The following is an 18,792-nucleotide window of genomic DNA, read 5'->3' as shown; positions in this document are numbered from 1 at the left end:
CAAGCAGCTCGCCATGCTCCTGTTTCCTGAACAATCAGGCCTTTAAGAAAACCCTCACGTATCAGTGGCCCCCCCCCCACAATGTCACCAACACAATCGCGCGATCCGTGTTGTCTGCCCTCAGCAGAGCCCCTAAACATGGTGTGCCTTCTCTCACCCACCTGCTCTCAGAAAGGGGCCTGAAGGGATCAACACTCTCCTCCCCCACCCCAGGGCCCTGAACACACTAGCATCGTGTGCCTGGCTGAATCCTCCCGAGTCCCACCCCCAGCTTCACAGCACCGCCCGCTCACAGCACCTTCAGCTCAGAAATGCCCAGCAATCTCCGTGAGTCTACCCCAGACAAGAGGGTCACGGGAAAGTGCTCAGGCCACAGGGCTCATACTGATTCTCAAGCTCACAGCCAAGGTGTGTTTACCGTGTGCAAACCAAACAGCGATACAACTGGTGCACGCTGCCCTGCTCTCTGTCTATAAAAAGTCAGTGAAAACAGTACACTGACTCACACTACTTCTCAGCTCACTCTAGAACTTCAGGGGGGGTGGAGTTGGGAGGCCAAACACCACCTCCCTACAGAGCCACATAAATCACAGACCTTTTCTCTCAAGAGCTTGAAAAACCAGTTGTTCCTGCATGAGCCTCCCTGTCTGCTGGCTTTGGCAAGGCTTCCAACAGCCCTACAGGAGAGGCAGAGGCTGACAGCCTGTGTCTGCTGCCAGGGCTGAACTAGAACGGATCCTGTTTCTGTCTCCCCAGACTAAGATCGGGCTTGGACTGTGACCACTGGGTCGTTCCAGCCGCAAAGAGGTGGCAGCAGCAAAGTGGTTTTCTGCAGAGGCTTGTAGCTTTCAGACGGCCAGGGGATGGCTGCTGGGACAGTCACACAGCTTGGGGCTCAAAATCAGGGGCTGTGCCTGCAGCAGCCCTGGCTTAGCCTCCTCCTAGCTGGCTGGGGACAGGGTGTGTTCCGGGAACTCTGCTGCTCATGAGTCACCCCCGCCCCCCGCCCCCCGTCCCGGGCCTGACAGCTGCTCCTGCATCTTGATCAGTCTCCTTCCAGAGATTGGCTTTGATCACTGGGACTCGTGCGGCAAAAACTTGCAAAATAATAATAATAATAATACACTTTTTCCCCTGTTAGGAGCAGACAGCTAGCATGTGCAAACAGGAGGCTGCATTTCTCCCCTTCTCTCCTGTAGAATGGCAAACTTTCATCTCTCAGCCCCTCAGTCAGGTAGCCACTTGGCAAGACTAGACACTTAGCAAAGGCCAATTTCTCCTCACTGTCCCAGTAAGGTAGCTTGTACCCGGCAGCTGGGGTTTGATGCCACAGGCCTGGAGCCCGATCCGTCTTTCTTGGCTAAAGGACAAAGTTGAATTGGCCCAAACCCACAGGAATTTTCCTAGTTCCATTCAGATCTCTGAAAATTTTTCAGCCATGGAGATTCCTGGGCAGAAAACTCAGTGTTGAGCCTCACTGGATGGGCTTGGCTGGAACACATCCTACTCCAGCAAAACAAAATCCATGCACTCAGCTGTGTGATTCATCCAAGAGGGTCACCCCACCAGGACAGCCTCTTCTAAGCCTATGTGAGTTCCTCTGAGTCAACCAGGACTGGGGACCCTGCTCCCACCTTCCAGGGATCTCTCCTCCTGAGCTCATTCTGCTCGCTCCCCCAAGACTTCTGGGTGGCCCCAACACCTGCAATAAAGCTCCACTTAGCAGACCTCTTGGAAGCCAACCAGAAACACACTGCCTTCTGGGAACTGGAAGGAAAAGACCTACGACAAAGAGCCCCAAGGATCTGGACGCAATCCCAGCTCTGGGATCCTGGACACTAGGAGGAAGACGCCTCTTTCTGGGCCTCAGTTTTCATGGCTATACACCCCACGGGCATGGGTACAGCTCTTGTCAAGTGCCTTGCACGCTGATGGTTCTTGTGCACCAGGCCAAGTTTCATTCCAAAGCATACTTCCATGCTGACAGAATTCCATCTCCACTTCCGGAATGCCTGGGCAAATGGGCAGATAGAGCCGTTGCAATGCTCGACCCCCCACAGCAGGCAGGAACCTGGAAGGGGTGTGAGTTCCTGAGAAATGGAATGACGTTCCTCCCCATTCCCCACCCCCCACCCCCACCCCCCTAATTCCCAACACAAGCAGCTGCTCTCATGGTGATCACTATGCTGGCCCTGTGAGCCTGAGACTCCTATCTGTCCAAGTATGGCTTCCCTCCCTGCCCCTCCCAACCCCCCATCTAACACCCTGGCTCTACACACTCCAGCTCTAACTCACACTGCTTTACTTCCTCACTTTTTACTCCATCGGGAACACTCATGAATGAAATGTGAAGTCAAAATAATTCACAAAAACCAAAACACAAAATCCATTAAGTACGACTCCCCCAAGCTAGGGGTATTGTGCATCAGCCCACCAACATTCTAACCCTGACTGTCCCCCCAGGGATCTGGAGATGGTTGAAAAAGACCCTCTTCCTCCTCCAGACACTTTGATGCCCCATGGGCTGTCTCACATGACCCCTCCTCCCAACTCCCACACCCTCATCTCAGGCCCTCAGCCCCCCAAGCATGCATGCTTGGGGGCTGGGACAGTGAGGCCAGAGGTCGGGTGTGTTCCTGAAGAGGTGGAAGCCACGTCTGTGTTTTGTCAGCCTGCTGGACAGGCCAGCGTGTGCAGGGTGGTGGTGGCCGTTTGCCAAGTCGCTGCAGGAGATTGAAACAGCAGCAGAGAGCCCACAGCTGCGAGGCTTGGGAGAGGGTGCGTGAAGAGGGTGTGCCAGGGCGTGCGTGCCTTTGGTGTTCTGTCAGTCCCCCCATCAGTTCTCCACTCTCTTGGTGGGGAGGACTGCAACTGTGGAGCAGCAGCTAAGGACACAGGTGACCGTCCAGGGATGAACACACACACACACACACACACACACACACACACACTCTCTCTCTCTCTCTCTCTCCTTTCTCTGTGTGTTTACAGGGTTTTTAAGATTCACTTGGGCCATTTGCACCTTGTTTCCTGCTTGTCAAGTGAAGGTGTGTAAAATCACCTCACAGGTCTTTGTCTCTGTTCACACTCATCTGTCTCCTGGGAGCCTGGATCCCCAAGAATCCCAGTGTTTATTAACCCCAATGTTTGCTTTTTATTAAGATTTTTAGGGCCCTACGCAGCAGCCTAGCGGCTAAATCCCCACCTTGAACGTGCCAGAATCCCATATGGATGCCAGTTCTAATCCTGGCAGCCCCTCTTTCTCATCCAGCTCCCTGCTTGTGGCCTGGGAGAGCAGTCAAGGATGGCCCAAAGCCTTGGGACCCTACACCCACGTGGGGGACCCAGAAGAACTCCTGGCTCCTGGCTTCGGATCAGTGCAGTTCCGGCCGTTGTGGTCACCTGGGGAGTGAATCAGCGGAGGGAAGATCTTCCTCTCTGTCTCTTTTCCTCTCTGTGTATCTGCCTTTCCAATAAAAATAAATAAATCTTTAGATTTTTTTTTTAATTAATTTGAAAGGTGAGTTAAAGAGAAAGGAGGATTGATGTAAACCAAACCCAAACTTTGGACTGGACATCCTGAAAGAAAAGTGCTCTAACTCCATTATTTATCCACCAAGGTCTCTGTGCAACCTTGGACTTCAGTCCCCTGGCCTGTACCCAGGGACCATCACGCCCAACCCCTTGTTGCTATCCCAGGGACCTGAGACGTTTGCAGAAGTGCTTGTCATTGTGGTTTTACAGTGTGTCCCTCGCTCCCCAGTGTTCGCAGAGTCTCTTGACATGTGTGCCGGTGAAGCACCAGGAGGTGACGGGGAGAAACTGAGGGCTTGGCTGTGGGGCAGCGGCGAGGCCTGGTTCCACACCTGAGTCCCCAGTGGGATGCATTGACCTTCTTTGGGTGCCCAAGAGAGACACACACATTCTTAGGGAACTTATGGGGACTACCCTCTGCCATACAAGCTGTCACAGTATGAGGGGGAACTCAATATAGGTTGCAGTCTACAGTGCAGGTCATCAGCCCCATGACTTCCTCAAGACCCAAGCACCAACTCAAGAACACCAGCGATAATGGCCAACACCAATGGAGCACTGAACCTGTGCCCGGCATTGAACCCTAGGCCTTCTACCTGAGTTCTCTCATTTAATCCTCACCAGCACTGTCAAAGGTGCAGAGGATGATTCTGTCCCATTTTTATTGGAAAGCCAGATATACAGAGAAGGAGAGACAGAGAGGAAGATCTCCCATCCATCGATTCACTCCCCAGGTGGCCACAATGGCCAGAGATGAGCCAATCCGAAGCCAGGAGCCCAGAGGTGCAGGGTCCCAAGGCTTAGGCTGTCCTCAACTGCTTTCCCAGGCCACAAATAAGAAGCTAGATGGAAAGCGAGGCCTCCAGGATCACAACTGGCACCCATACGGGATCCTGGTGTGCATAAGGCGAGGACTTTAGCCACTAGGCTACCACACCGGGCCCCAATTCTGCCCCACTTTACAGGTGAACTGCAAGGTTCTGTCCAAGTCGAATGGCTCAAGGACAGGATTTACACCCAGGTTTCCCCTGCGACAGTCCATAGTTCTAACCATGGCTGTGGCTACAACACAGAGCTGACTAGCAGCCCACAGATACACCGGGACACTCATGTCATTCCTCATCTGGTCTGGAGCTGGGCCTCTTTCCTTCCTACCTCTCAAGATCTCCTTCCGTGTTCTCACTGCTTGTTTTGCTGTAGACCAAAATGGGCATACCAGAAAGCTATTCTCCTTAGAAAGGTGCCCACATGCTCTTGGGTTTTATATGATATGGAAAAGGATACCTAAAAACTCTTTTCCTTGGAGTCAGCAGTGTGGTTCCACGATTTAAGCCATTGCTTGGAATCTCCATCCATATCAGAGTGCAGGGTTCAAGTCCTAACTTTTCCACTTGCAACCCCTACTAATGTGCCTGGACAGGCAGTGGAAGATGATCCAAGTGCTTGATCCCCCACCATTCATAAAGGAGACCAGGAAGGAAATCCTGGCTTTAGCCTGGTTCTGGCCTGGCCACTGCAAACACTTATGGAGGGAACCAGCAGGTGAAGATATTCATTCTCTCTCTTTTTCTCTTGCTCTGCCTTTCAAATAAATAAATACATTTTTAAAAATATATATTTATTTATTTCAAAAGAGTTACAGAGAGAAAGGGAAAAACAGAGAAAGAAAGAGATCTTCCATCCACAGGTTCATTTCCCGGATGGCCTCAAGGGCCACAGTTCACAGGTTCAAGGCCAGGATCCAACAGCTTCTTCCAGTTCTCTCAGGTGGGTGAAGGGGTCCAAGTACTTGGGCCATCTTCCACTGCTTTTCATGACATCAGCAGGGAGCCAGATCAGAAGAGGAGGAACAGCATGGACTCGAGCCGGCAACCATATGGGATGCCAGCACCTCAAGTGGAGGCTTAGCCTGCTATGTGATCATGCCAGCTCCTAAACACATCTTACAAAGTCACCTTCTTGGTGCTGGTGCAGTGGCATAACAAGCTAAACTTCTGCCTGTGGCACCAGCATCCCATATGGGAGCCAGTTCCTACACCAGCTGCTCCATTTCTGATCCAGTGACCTGCTAATGGCCTAAAATAGAAGGGGAAGATATTCCAAATTCTTTGGCCTCTGCACTCACATGAGACACCCAGAAGAAGCCCCTGGCTCCCAGCTTCAGACCGGCTCATCTCTGGCCATAATAGCCACTTAGAAATAAATCGGTGATGGAAGACTTCTCTTTCCCTCTCACTAATTTTGACTTTTAAGTAAAATAAATAAATCTTTTAAATTTTTCTTTTTCTTGAAGCGCCTCTACCAAGTTATATCAGCTACAACATCTAAAAACTGATCTGTAGCTCACCAGCTTGATTTCATTTGTAGGGCCCACAATGTGTTCAGAGCAAGGTCTGTTTTCTCCATGCCTCTCCCCACCCAGCAGCCACAGCCAGGATGGATCCTGTGGTTTCCAATCCCCAGATGGCAACTGTCACAGACCACACAGCTGCCCTTCAGACTGCACTTTGCAGAGATGGTGTTGTGACCAAGTAGTTAGGTTGCCACCAATTGGGATGCCAGCTTCCCATATCAGAGTACCTAGTTTGAGTTCTTGCTCCACTTCGGATCCAACTTCCCGCTGAGGCACAACTTGGGGGAGGGAACAGATGATGACATGAGTAATTTGGGTCTCTGCCACCCATGCAGGAAGCCTAGACTGATATCCTGGTTCCTGACTTCAACTGCCCAGCCCTAGCTATTCTGGACATTTGGTTAGTAAAGCAGTAGACGGAAGACTTCTTTCAGTTTATCAAATATAGTTTTTTCTTTTTTTTTTTTTTAAGTTGCACCTTGGGAAGGGCTTTTGGTTCAGTAACTAAAGCACAAGACACATGCATATCACATTACAGTGCCTGGGTTCAACACCAAGGTCTGCTTCCAATTCTAGTTTCCGGCTGCTGCATATCCTGCGAGGTAACAGGTAATGATGGGAAAAAGAATCTGCTACCCTCGAGGAAAACTTAAACTGAGTCCCAGGTTCCTGACTTCCATCAGGCCAAGCCCTAGCTGATGTGGACATTTTTTTAAAATGTTTTATTTATTTTTTAGTTGAAACGGCAGATATACTGAGAGAAGGAAAGACAGAGAGAAAGAGTTTCCGTTCACTGGCTCACTCCCCAAGTGACTGGAGCTGAGCCAGTCTGAAGCCAGGAACTTTTTCCAAACCTCTCACATGGGTGTAGCATCCAAAGGCCTTGGGCCATCCTCAACTGCTTTCCCAGGCCACAAGTAAGAAGCTGTATGGGAAGTGGAGCAGCTGGGATATGAACCAGCACCCATATGGGATCCTGGTGCACACAAGGCGCAGATTTAGCCACGAGGCTATCACATTGGGTCCAAAGTGGACATTTTTAAGACACCTGCTTACAAATATACTGCCCTTTTCACCTTCATTACAGCCACTAAAATCCACCTACCAATCTACCGCATATGTTTCAACATAATGAGCCTCTGAAATCACAGTGTTCCCAAAGGATAAGTGGCAAGCAAGGGTCTAAACCTATTTTCCAAATGGTAAGGTTGCTTGCCAAAGAGAAAGGAGATCAGACCATACAAGGTCTGTGCATTTACTGCCTTTGGGAAAGACCTCTCCCACACGTACAGCAGAGCATTCCAGGACTTGTTGAGCCCAGTGGTCCAATCTAATGACCATGTCCGCCTTAAAGCTGGGTGAGTGGTGTCCTTCACTTTCTTCTCTTAGTCCTTCCCCTATCTATTCTTATCTCCCCTTTCCCCAAGCATGGTGGATGAGGCCATGTTTGTGGAGCACAGCTGGTGGTTTTGATAAGCAGGTGTCAGGAGTTTGGACATGACCTTGCCCATCAGCTGGGAGAATCAAGCAGACAAAGAACTCACTGTGTCCCGGTCTGCAGCCCTTGAAACAAGGCTCACTCTCTAGCTCTGTATGAGAGAGAGAGAGGGAAAAAAAAAACACTACATGAAAGGATAAATAGGTTGATTTCTTTTGAATTTCACCCAGGACAATAAAAGCACCACTGAAGAGCAAAAATTTTAAAAACTGAGGTGCTTTCCAAAGAGGAGGTGAACAAAGGAGATGGATCCTTCTAGAAATCAGGAGGAAAGTGAGCTCTCTGTGTGTGGTTCTGGCGACTTTGCCCAGGAAAGAGCTGGCAAGGGAGGCAGGGGGAGGGTGCCTGTTCACCCAAAGCCAATGCTGGCACTCGGCCAGGGAGGGCTGCATCAATGGCCCTGACTGTGCCAACCCCTGGCTGAGCTCCAACACCCTGGATCAACTCTAGGGAGAAAGAGAGCAACCATCGAGTGTCCACTGACCCAGTTTCTAATGAAATGTGGGTGACCTGGCTCTGCGCCCTGTGGATCAACAGGCCAATTGAGAGCTAAAAGGAGGGTTTTTCAAACTAAAAAGGCCAAGCCCGCCAAGCAAGTGCTTTTCATTTTTTTCACATCCTTTCCGCTGCTTAACTTGACCCAGTGCTAGCTGAGTTGACTCCCTGGTCCTCAGAGAAATAGCCCCGTCCACCAGGTCCAAGACACCCTCCAGCCCACATCAGATCAAACTCCATTTCTCCTTTGCCGTACAAAGATGAGTCACCTGTGAAAGCCACACACTGTCCCCAGGGGACAAAACACTGGACCCAGGAGAGTGGCCCAATCACACTCCTCCAAGAGCCAGCTGACCTCTTCCACAACTCCCAGAGGATGCCGCCTGCTGCTGGAAGAAGGGAGTGCAATCTTCTTGTTCCACCCCTCGCACTACAACATGAATAGGAAGAAACGGTGGTGCTGGCAGAACATTGAGTGAAGCATCAAGAGAGCAACTCAGCAGTTTTTTTGACACCAAGGCCAAACTTCACTCAAGATGCTTATGGCTGGTGATATGGCACAGTGGGTAAATCCCATATTGCGGGTCAGTTCAAGACCTGGCCGTTGTGCTTCTCATCTGGCTCCCACACTAATGTACCCTGGCAGGCAGCAGACGATGGCCAAAGTGCTTGGGTCCCTGCCACCCACATGGGAGACCCAGATGGGATCTAACCTGACCCAAGACAGCCATTTGCAGGGTGGGAACTAGCAAAAAGAGATGGGCAGCTGGCTCTCTATCACTGCGTTTCAAATAAACAAACACATCTCTTTTTTAAAGCTATTTAAAAGTCACAACGAAATACAAATCAGTGTGTTCATGAGGAAAACAATATCACATTTATCATCACCAACTCTGGACTGGGATCAGGGAGTGTGTCCTATGCACTGTGCCAGTTCAACCTCAGAACTACAAGGTAGGTCCAAGAATCAGCCTCAACAAGAAAGCACAGCAGAGAGAAGCAAGCTGCTCCCACAAGGCCACACCACTGGCTGGTGGTACAGACAGGCTCCAGGTCCTGTGCTTTTAAATAATTAACAAATACACTGATTTGAAATTATAAAATTAAACGGATGTTAAGATGCTTACTTTGAGGGGGAGGGGACGATGGTGATATCGGCGGCTTCCTTCCACATCATGACTCACCTCCTGCCCACCAGGAATGCTATGACCCAGCTTTTCAAACAGTCAGATAGCATCAGCTGGGTGGTGCACTGAGCATATAACAACCTATCACCTCATCTCCCCTTCACAACCTCCTCTTGAGGTTGCCCTTACTATGATCCTATTTCCGGATACAGGAGGTCAATGTTCTTGTTGGAGGTCATAAAATGGAACAGGAGTCTGAATGTGGGATTGTCAGGTACCAGGCTCCACGTTCTTTCCATTACAGATGCCTACTCTCACCGAACCTCAACATTTCCTAGAAATAAGACAAATCAAGAACATGATAAAATAAGGATTCAGCCCCTGCTCAATCAATGGGAAGGATCACAGTTAGGTGGCTCCCTGGAGTCAGAGACCATCCACATGGCCTTGCACCTGCAGGCACAAATAACTTAGTATGACTTCCTTGTTTGTTAAAGAATGGGGCAGGGGAGGGGAGCACAGGGTGCTAGCTAGGCAGTGCTGCAAGTTAAGTCACCGCCTGTGACATGAGCACAAGCTGGAGTCCTGGCTATTCCACTTGCAATGCAGCTCCTTGCTAATCACCTGGGAAAGCAGCAGAACATGCCTCAAGTACTTGGACCCCTAATACCCACGTGGGGGACTTGGATGGAATTACAGGCTCCTGGTTCAGCCTAGCCCAGCTCTGGTTAATGCACCCATTCTGGGAGTGAACCAGCAAATGGTACCTCTCTCTAACATTGCCTTTCAGATAACTATATAAACCGCTTAAAAAAAAAAAAGCCTGAGGCTGTAGCACAACTGCACCTGCATGGGCATTCCTGGCTGTTTGGGGCAAGGAGGGTCATGCAGGAGGCTCACTCTCTTCCTGGTTGGCAGCTTCTCTTCTTCCTCCCTGGCACAAAACTCTTCAGGAGGCAATTTCTAGTGTTGTCCCTTGGCTCAGGTTTGGGTACCCAGAAGGCAATTCTTGGATGCTAGCAGAAGCTGCATAATGGCTAGGGGTTGCTATTTTTCTCAGCCTTAATGTGTCTCCAGGGAGGAGATAAGCTAGGCAAGAGGCAAGACTGGAGTGAGCATAGCATGTGAGCAAGAATTACACCTTGACGCGGCTCACTTGGGGAGTGAAGCATTGGATGGAAGATCTTCCTCTCTGTCTCTCCTCCTCTGTATATCTGGCTTTCCAATAATAATAAATCTTTAAAAAAAAAAAAAAGAACTAGAACTACACCTTGATGAGAGTAAGGGGGTAAACATCCACAGAAACTCACTGAACCATAACCTCAAGTTAGCACCTATTCTATCTGTGATTTAGATCTCAATAAAGGTTCAAAACGGAAAATAAAAAGGATTTGAATAGGTGATTAAGTCATACTAGGCCATGCAAAATTCTGCCCAACTGCCACCATCATTGTTCTACTCAAAATGTCTAACATTCAGGGTCCTGACATGGCAGCCTAGTGGTTCTTGCCTTGCATGCCCAGGATCCCATATGAGCGCCAGTTGAGTTCCAGCAGCTCCACTTCCCTTCCAGCTCCCTGCTTGTGGCCAGAAAAGGCAGTGGAGGATGGTCCAAAGCCTTGGGACCCTGTACCTGTGTGGGAGACCCAGCAAAAGTTCCAGGCTCCTGGCTTCGGATCAGCTCCGCTCTGGCCATTGTGGTCACTTTTGGGAGTGAACCAGTGGATGGAAGACCATTCTGTTTTTCTCTTCTTCTCTCTGTAAATTTGACTTTCCAATAAAAATAAGTAAATTTTTAAAAAAAGCTGTTAAAAAAAAGTGTCTAACATCCCTTCAGAGTGTCTGTCTTCCACATTCACCCTGAAAAAGCAAGGAGAGAGAAGCTCCAGGATGGATTGGAACATCTGAGTAGTGGCTCGGGGAGGAGGTGATCCTGGAGCAACCTCTAGACTTAACCACCACACCTCAAGGTGCTCCCAGCTTGCCCTGCAACTCTGCCTCCTGTTTGTACAAAATAGTCAGTGTGGGGCAAGTAGAGCCTTGGACCTCAGCTGGTGACTTGGAAGTCTGATCCTGCCACCAACCTGCAGGGCCCGGGGTTTGGGCCTCCTCCTCTCACCTATAAATAAAGGACAGTGAAGATCATGAGAAAAAAGGAGCTGCCATACACAACGTGTGACCACCTGGTCTCTGTGCCACCCATGTTCGATTCCCTGTCTGGGAATCTCCTCCACTCTCAGGCCACAGGCTGAGACGATGCTGACTTTCAGTCAAAATCCAATCCCAGCCAAGTTCCAAAGTCTCAGGATACAGCAGGAGACCTAGGCTGAATAAACTTCTCAGGAAGTTGGGCTGGAATGAGGGGGACAGATCTGCATCTGCCTCACAGCTGCAGGAAAATGTCACCTGGGGTTTCTGGGTGGCATCTTATGCAAGAAGCCTTCCTGGGAACAGAAACAAGGAGAGCCAAGAAATGAACAGAGGGAGACCGAGGACTAACAGCTCAGAACCCATGGATCCAGCCAGGTCTGAAGCTATCTTAGATAGCCCCCTTTATAAAAGCCATTTCATTGTCTCTATTCTCAATCCTACCTGTAACAACAGCAAAGGCTACCTAATGGAACCAACACCAAAACGGCACAGAGGCCATTCACCAAGAACAGCTTACCACACACCAAGTGTTCAGCAAATGTGAACTGGCCTGGAGAATGAATCGCTTGCTCCTCTAGCTTCAACTTCTCCAACTGCAATAAAGCTCTCCCGGCAGCAGGTACTCTAAGCCAAGGGACAAAGCCATTATGTCTTCATGGAGCACTGATTTAAGAAAAGCAGCCCAACTTGGTTTTTTTTTTTCCTATTTTTATTGGAAAGGCAGATATAGAGAGAAGGAGAGACAGAGAAAGATCTATCCACTGGTTCACTCCCTAAGTGGCCACTACAAATGGCAGGAGCTGCGCTGATCCGAAGTCAGGAGTCAGGAGCTTCTTCCAGGCCTCCCATGGGGGTGCAGGGTCCCAAGGCTTTGAGTCATCCTCCATTGCTCTCCCAGGCTACAAGCAGGGTGTTGGACGAGAAATGGAGCAGCCAGGCTACATTCTCCCCAGCAATGAAAGGCTGGGTCCATCTTTGGCAATCTGCGGCTAGTGTTGTGGGGCACAGAATTAAGCCACTATCTGTAGTGCCAAACATCTGCCGGTTCAAATCCCAGCTGTTCCATTTCTGATCAAGCTCCCCAATAGTGTACCTGAGAAAGTAGTAGGGGCTTGGGCCCCTGCATTCACATGGAAGACCCAAAGAGGCTCCTATCTCCAGGCTTTAGCCTGGCACCACCCTAGCCACTGCAGTCATTTTGGAGTGTGAACTAGTGGATGGAAGACCCTTCTCTCTAACTCTCTTTCATATATATATATAAAATCTATCCTTATAATCCATATTATTTATAGTTATCACAAAAAGAAAATGAAACAGAGGTCTCCTTAGCTGCTGACTTTGTTAAATTCCAACATTTCTTCCTGATTTACCAAAAAAAAAAAAAAATCTTTTACCAACACAAGAATGCAGGTTAACTTGCTTAAGATATCTGCAGTTCATGCTGAAAGTTTGTCTTCCATTTTCTGGGGAAACATTAACTCTACCATGGAAGTCAGCACAAGGTAAGAACAGCCTTCCATGGCATCATCGGCCAACATTACTCAGAAAGTAATTGCCAATGCAATTAGACAAAAGTTTACCAATCAAAGAGGAAGAGGAAGCAAAATTTTATTACTTTAAGAGATAATATGATTAGATGTCTGGAAAACTCTCTCCCCACCAACAAAAATAAGATCTCAATGACTATTAGAACAAATAGGATAATTGGATAATATTAGCCCACATATGCTATTTATCAATAGCTTTTCTATATACAAGAAAAAAGAAACATGAATGTACAATGGCGATCCAGTTAACCTGCATCATTATTCTAGAAGTCCATTCCCTCCTGGAGTCCGGCACATCATTTATTCTCTGTGTGAAGTATGGTGGCATGCCTGCCGCCCATGACCCTAATCTTAAATCAGAACTCCATAAGACATGATGAGTTTGTTCCCTGGCTTACAACCCCTACTGCTGGGAGAACTTTACAGCAGTTGGAGAAGTTGAAGCCAGAGGGAGGAACACAAGGTTAATTCACTAGGTAGGCTCCTGCCCACTGAATGCTTTGTGTGTGTAAACTGCTCCTTAAGGTTGAGTTACGTAAACTTCTTCATTCATGACTCAGCCTCAGGCATTGTGTTACAGCAACAAAACAGACCACAGGTATATGACTATAGGGACTTGGAGAGTAAGTCAAGCGAGGAGAGGAGTCAGTGAATGGCGCAAATTTGTTTTATGAAACTTAAAAGTGTGGGGAAAACACTCAACACTAAACGCAAGGACAAAAGGTATGGAGTGGTGACCCTACCCAATTAGCTGCTAGGGACTTCAGGACACTGTGTCACCTCAAGGCACATGGCCTTCTGGGCAATGTCTTCAATGTTGGAGGAATGGGTGGCCCCAAGGGGTGGGGGGTGTCACCAGATCACATCCAGGGACTTAGGACCCAGTGCACAGAAAATTTCTGGTACTTCATCCTGTGTCTCATACTTTCTTGGGTCTCTACAAAGAATTCATCCTTCCTTTCCGAAATAAAGGAAATACTTAGATTTTCTCAAAGAATTTATTAAAAATAAAAATTGTGTTTTAAGCAGATAAGGAGAGGGCTGCAGAAAATCCTCACCACCTTGCCACTAACACCACGCTCCTCACTTTACTAAGAGGTCTCCCACCCTCTCCACCACTCCTTGCAGAGATAAGGAAAGTGCAGCCCTCAGAGCGTGGCTAGCCCCCAATAGGGGTGCTGCCAGTGGAGCACCAAAGCCACTCGCACTGGCAGGAGTGGAAGGCGTCTCTCCCCACTGAGTCTACACTTGTTTATGTTCATGGTGGGTGAAGGCATTACAGAAATGGGCAAATGTGATCCTTGTCTGTGACAAAGACTTAGGATTTTACCCACGTATTTTAAAAATTCTAAAGGTAATTGGTAGTATCACCTTCCCCAACACATATGTTAAAGAAAAAAATGGACATAGACATGCTACACAACTTTATTTTTCCCCCTTCCAAAAGCTACTTTGCCTTAACTCTTCACCTAGCCCCAACCCCATACCAAGACCTGAATCCAGGCCTCTCTCCAGCCCAGACAGACCCCTTTCAATACTCCTTGTCTCTGCTTCGTGTTGAATCCTCTAACCCTAGGGAGAAAAGAAAACCTTGTGGAATCCCACAGGCCTGTAAGTCAGGGACCCCATGGGATTGCAGCTAGAGTCCCTGTTTGCCTGCTGTAAGTTACAGATGCTCCCCTGAGCCCAGCACAGCTTTGGAGTATAAAGGCCCTAGATGAGCATGCATAGCAAGGCCATCATTCCTCCCTTCTGAATGTGTAAATATCCAGTAAAGGTCCCTGCTAATGCACCTGGGAAAGCAGCAGAGAATGGTTCAAGTCCCCAGAAGAAGCCCTAGCCTAAGGAGGAGTTGGAAAGCTGATAAAATGATGAAAGGACAGCAGGTGACCAACAGCAGGTTCTCAGGTGTGGGTTGGATCAGCCAACTGATGGTCTATAAAAATTGCGGAGACACCAGGAAAAGTCCCAATTCCAGATCAAACCCTCTATGCAATCAGTTCCGCCCACTAAGGCTACCCATGCTGTGTGCTGTGACCCCAGGATGGAATGCGAGACATCACTGAATCAGACAATGAAATCGTCAAGTCAGAAACATTACTGAGCACCAGGTAAATGAGACACAAAATAAGGCAATTAAAGAAGATGAGAAATTAGTGTTGACCAATAACCAGTGCTGAAATGGAAATCCAACTCTATTAATCTCTTGATAGAAAAATCTTCCTAGGTTCTTCCTTCTGCATAGGAATAAAGAAGGATAAACACACAGATAAGAAAACTCCTGCCTTGATCGGACTGCATTGGTTAGGTTCTTCATGTGAATTAATACAGAACAATCAGTTCCCAATAATTTACTACAGGAGATACTCTCGTTTTGTCCCTAGTTTACACTGTAGTACCCCATGAAATAAGCCAAGAAATTAACAATCAATTCATAGTCTCCTGGCCTTGCTTCCTACAAGATATGACCTGCAAATAGGCTCTCATTCTGGAACAAGTGCAGGCTCATCTCATGGTAATCCCACGAGAGGTAGCTGTGTTGCCATGGAAAGAGCTCGCACCAAGCTCCAGAAACCTGGGACCCAGGCTTGCTTCTGCAGCATGAACTTGGCCATGCATTTGTTCACTCTAGGCCTGTCTACTTAAACTAGGATGAGAAATAAAACACAGCAAATCTAGGATAGCCTCCAGCTGTAGACCATGTCTGTCAAATACATAATAAGGAGGAGGTTTAGAGGGGTATTTGGCATTGCCCCCTGCTTGTCATTTCTTGACTTTAGAGCAAGATATTGAGTTAAACAGTTGAGGAGAGGGTAACCAATTAGGTCCATCAAAAGCCAACAAAGCACTTCCTCCCTCTCCAGAGCCCAGCGTTGCTTTTGCCCCCAGTGAGGACACTGGCCGCCCCTGATTAATAACACTCAATCAAGAAGACTCCTTCCCAGAAAAACATACGGGACGGGTGTGAGGGAGGCTGCCATATCCAACTGTGCATGAAAATAGAGGGGCTGGCAACAGACAAGAGCCAGCTGGGAAGAAAGCCACCATTGACAGTTCCAACGTGCTCCCCTGGGAATGCCACAGATGCAGAATAACAATTGTGACCAAGGCAACCACAAACATGGGCGTGGTACTCCAAAGCGGTGTCCACCCAGCAGCAAACGTGGGTCTGTTTGTCATTCCAAGTGACGGCATTGGGCAGGAGCTAGGGCTCCACTGTGAGACAGAATTACTGTGTTTTCTGTTATTTGGGTGGGTTTTGAATTAATTTCCTCCTGTTATCCAACAGTCACAAAATAGGGAGAATGGCATACTTCCCTATCTTCTGGGGCCACTGACGAAAGCAAATGAGACATCAACCAAGCAACTCCCACAAAGACTACTACACAGGACACACTCAGACTCCTGTCCCTACTGGTGGCAACAGTGGTGGATAAAACTGCCCAAAACAAGGAAATCCAACTGAGGGGATGGGCCCTTGGCACAACAATCAAGATACTACTTACCAGAGTGCCTGGGCTCAAGTCCCGACTCTGCTATTTTTTTTATTATTGCTATTATTATTATTTAATTAATTAATTTGAAAGACAGAGTTACCAAGAGAGAGTTCTTCCATCCTCTAGCTCACTCCCCACATGACTACAATGGCTAGGGCTGGGTCAGGCTAAAACCAGATGCTAGAAACTTCTCTGGGATCTCCCACATGGGTGCAGGGGCCAAAGCACCTTCTTGGGCCACCTTCTGTTGCTTTTCCAGGCATATATCAGCATGGAGCTTTGTGTCTAATTCCAGCTTCCTGAACAGGTACACTCTAGCAAGCAGCAAGCAACAGCTTAATTACTTGGTTCCATGACACTGTTGTGGGGGACCTGGACCGAGTTCTGATCTCCCGATTTTGACCTGGCCCAAGCTGACCCTTGTAGCAATAAAGGGAGCAAATTAACAAATGTGTCTGCCTTTAAACCTTTCAATTTCATAAAAATACATTTTTCAATTAAACACAATCAGTGAGTCGAGAGAGAAGCAGCCTACCCTGTGAAGACCTCTCCTGCAGCACTCAGGTGCTTTTCAGAAGAGAAAGCCGTGCAGAAACAGCTCAGGGGAGGGCTAATACAGCGCAGGTGCCCTGGGTCCCAGGGTAAGCAGCTAAACCTCTGGGAGGGCTGAGGTTCACTGGCACCCTCAGGAGACAAAACCAAGTGATGCCAGGTCCTGAGTCAATAAACCTTCCCAGAATGAAGAAAAGGGGATGAAATGACAAGCACAGAGAGCTAGCCACTGTCCACCAGACAGACTAAATTAAACTGCAGAAGACCAGAAGCGTGGCAGCAGTGGGCCAACAGGCAGCATGGCACTCAGCCAACAAGCAGTGCTCTGTGGAGAAGGATCTGGCAATGCATCCACCCTCAAATGCCTGCACGGGACAACCCAGCAACTTCTACTCCTCAGGAACCACCTTAGAGGAGCCTTTGTCTGGGAACTCAGGAGGAATATACCAGAAAGTCCACCCAGCACCAGGAAAAGGCAGGAAAAAAATAGAAGCAACCTAATCACCACCACTTGGGGCATGGCTCAGCAGACGTTGTAAGGATGGGGACACTGCACACTTTGCTGAGATGAGAACTCCCTCATATCAGCCCATGTCAACTCACCTCTGATATCAGAAATCAGAGACGTGAAAAGAGATACACCAAATTTTGCTATTTCCCATTCCTTGATGACGTTTTGCTGATTTATACACACTAGAAGGAAGTTCCACATTGCATTCCATCACTGCATGCAACAATTTTTAGTAAACTATTAAAAGCATCTTTTACCTTTCCTTATTTTCTTCCATTCCTCTGCAGACACACTGACTCATCACTGGGAAACTGTCTGTAAACTCGGCATGTTGGACACAGGTCTTTGTCCTTAAAAAGCAAAATAATCAACTTTTATAATCTGGGTGCATTCATGCCATAAATACAGCATTAGCTCCAAGGAAAAATATATCAAAGATCCACTCTCTGTCAAACTCCATTTTCCCCTTCCTCCATAAAGCATTAGGTTTTATCAGGGACTACATTTCCCCGGCACCCTTGCAGTCTATTATACTCAGATGTCTGTGTGCCCAGTGGAAAGTGGACATAGGCATGCTTTGTCCACCCCTTCCCACTGCCCAGAACCAAGCCCTAACTGTGAAGCTGATGACAACACAGCAGAACATGAGAGAACAAGAAACAAGGCAGCTGGGCTGCTGACAATCACATCTCCATCATCTTAAGGACATTACTTCACAAATTTCCTCACTGAGTCACTGTTTAACTGGAACTTATTTCTATGGCTTGTTAACCATCATCCCAGTTGGGTCTGAGGGTGCAGTTGGTTGTTTGGAACTTGGGACTCACTGTGTCTGTGAAGATAAGTGAGACCAAAGTAGGCGTCAGGGATCACAACCTCATTAAAACTACAGGTTGCCTGATGAGGGCCTGGCCAGTAGCAAGAACTCCATCTGTACGAAGAGGGAAGAATCAACATGTGCCAAGGATTTCAAGAGCAGAAGAAGGACCACAGCAGGCTTCTGTGAGGATGAAGCATGACTACCTGGGACAACAAGACACCCTCCAGGTGCACGTAATACCACACTCCAGGATCCTGGGGATCCTGGAGGCTAAGAGAGACAGAGGGAGCAAGACAGAGGCAGAGTTGCAGAGAGTATAGCACAGATGTGCCAGAGGTTCACCGGTTAGCAGCTTCATCCTCAGGGAGGCAGCAATGGGAGGTGGAAAGACCTTTAAAAGGTGGAGTTCAGTAGGCTGTAACAGAGTCATTGGGGACAACACCTCAGAAGAGACTGACATGACCCTGCCCGGCCACAGCCTCCCACAAGGATGTCCACTGCCAGGAGGCCCTCATTAGAGGCCACATGAACTTGAACCTCCGGCCTTTAAAGCTGTGAGCAACACGAATGTCTTTTCTTTATAAAGTACCCAGCCTCTCGCATTTTGTAACAGACAGCAAATCAATATCCACATGGAAGATTTCACTCACTACTCCCCTTTCTGGGCAACTGTCCCAAGCGGGGTGTCTGGGCCATGGCTTAAGGTT

General features: G+C 48.3%; 1 protein-coding gene across 5 annotated transcripts in view; it reads right to left on the bottom strand.

The window, feature by feature from the left end:
- The window catches only part of ARHGEF3 (Rho guanine nucleotide exchange factor 3), a 284,081-nt gene that overhangs the window by 228,407 nt on the left and 36,882 nt on the right, over nucleotides 1-18,792 (bottom strand). For 3 of the 5 annotated variants that reach the window (XM_058678451.1, XM_058678450.1, XM_058678453.1), the window contains exon 2: nucleotides 17,523-17,615. The exons of the other annotated variants lie outside the window; for them this stretch is intronic. In XM_058678451.1, coding sequence (XP_058534434.1) covers nucleotides 17,523-17,566 — 44 coding nt within the window. In that variant the 5' untranslated portion in view covers nucleotides 17,567-17,615. The remainder of the gene's footprint in view (nucleotides 1-17,522; nucleotides 17,616-18,792) is intronic. 5 annotated transcript variants of the gene reach the window in all.

Source organism: Ochotona princeps, chromosome 21, assembly GCF_030435755.1.
Source record: "Ochotona princeps isolate mOchPri1 chromosome 21, mOchPri1.hap1, whole genome shotgun sequence".
NCBI classification, from domain to species: Eukaryota; Metazoa; Chordata; class Mammalia; order Lagomorpha; family Ochotonidae; genus Ochotona; species Ochotona princeps.
Note: the sequence above shows the minus strand (reverse complement) of the source record. Positions and strands in the feature narration are given on the sequence as shown.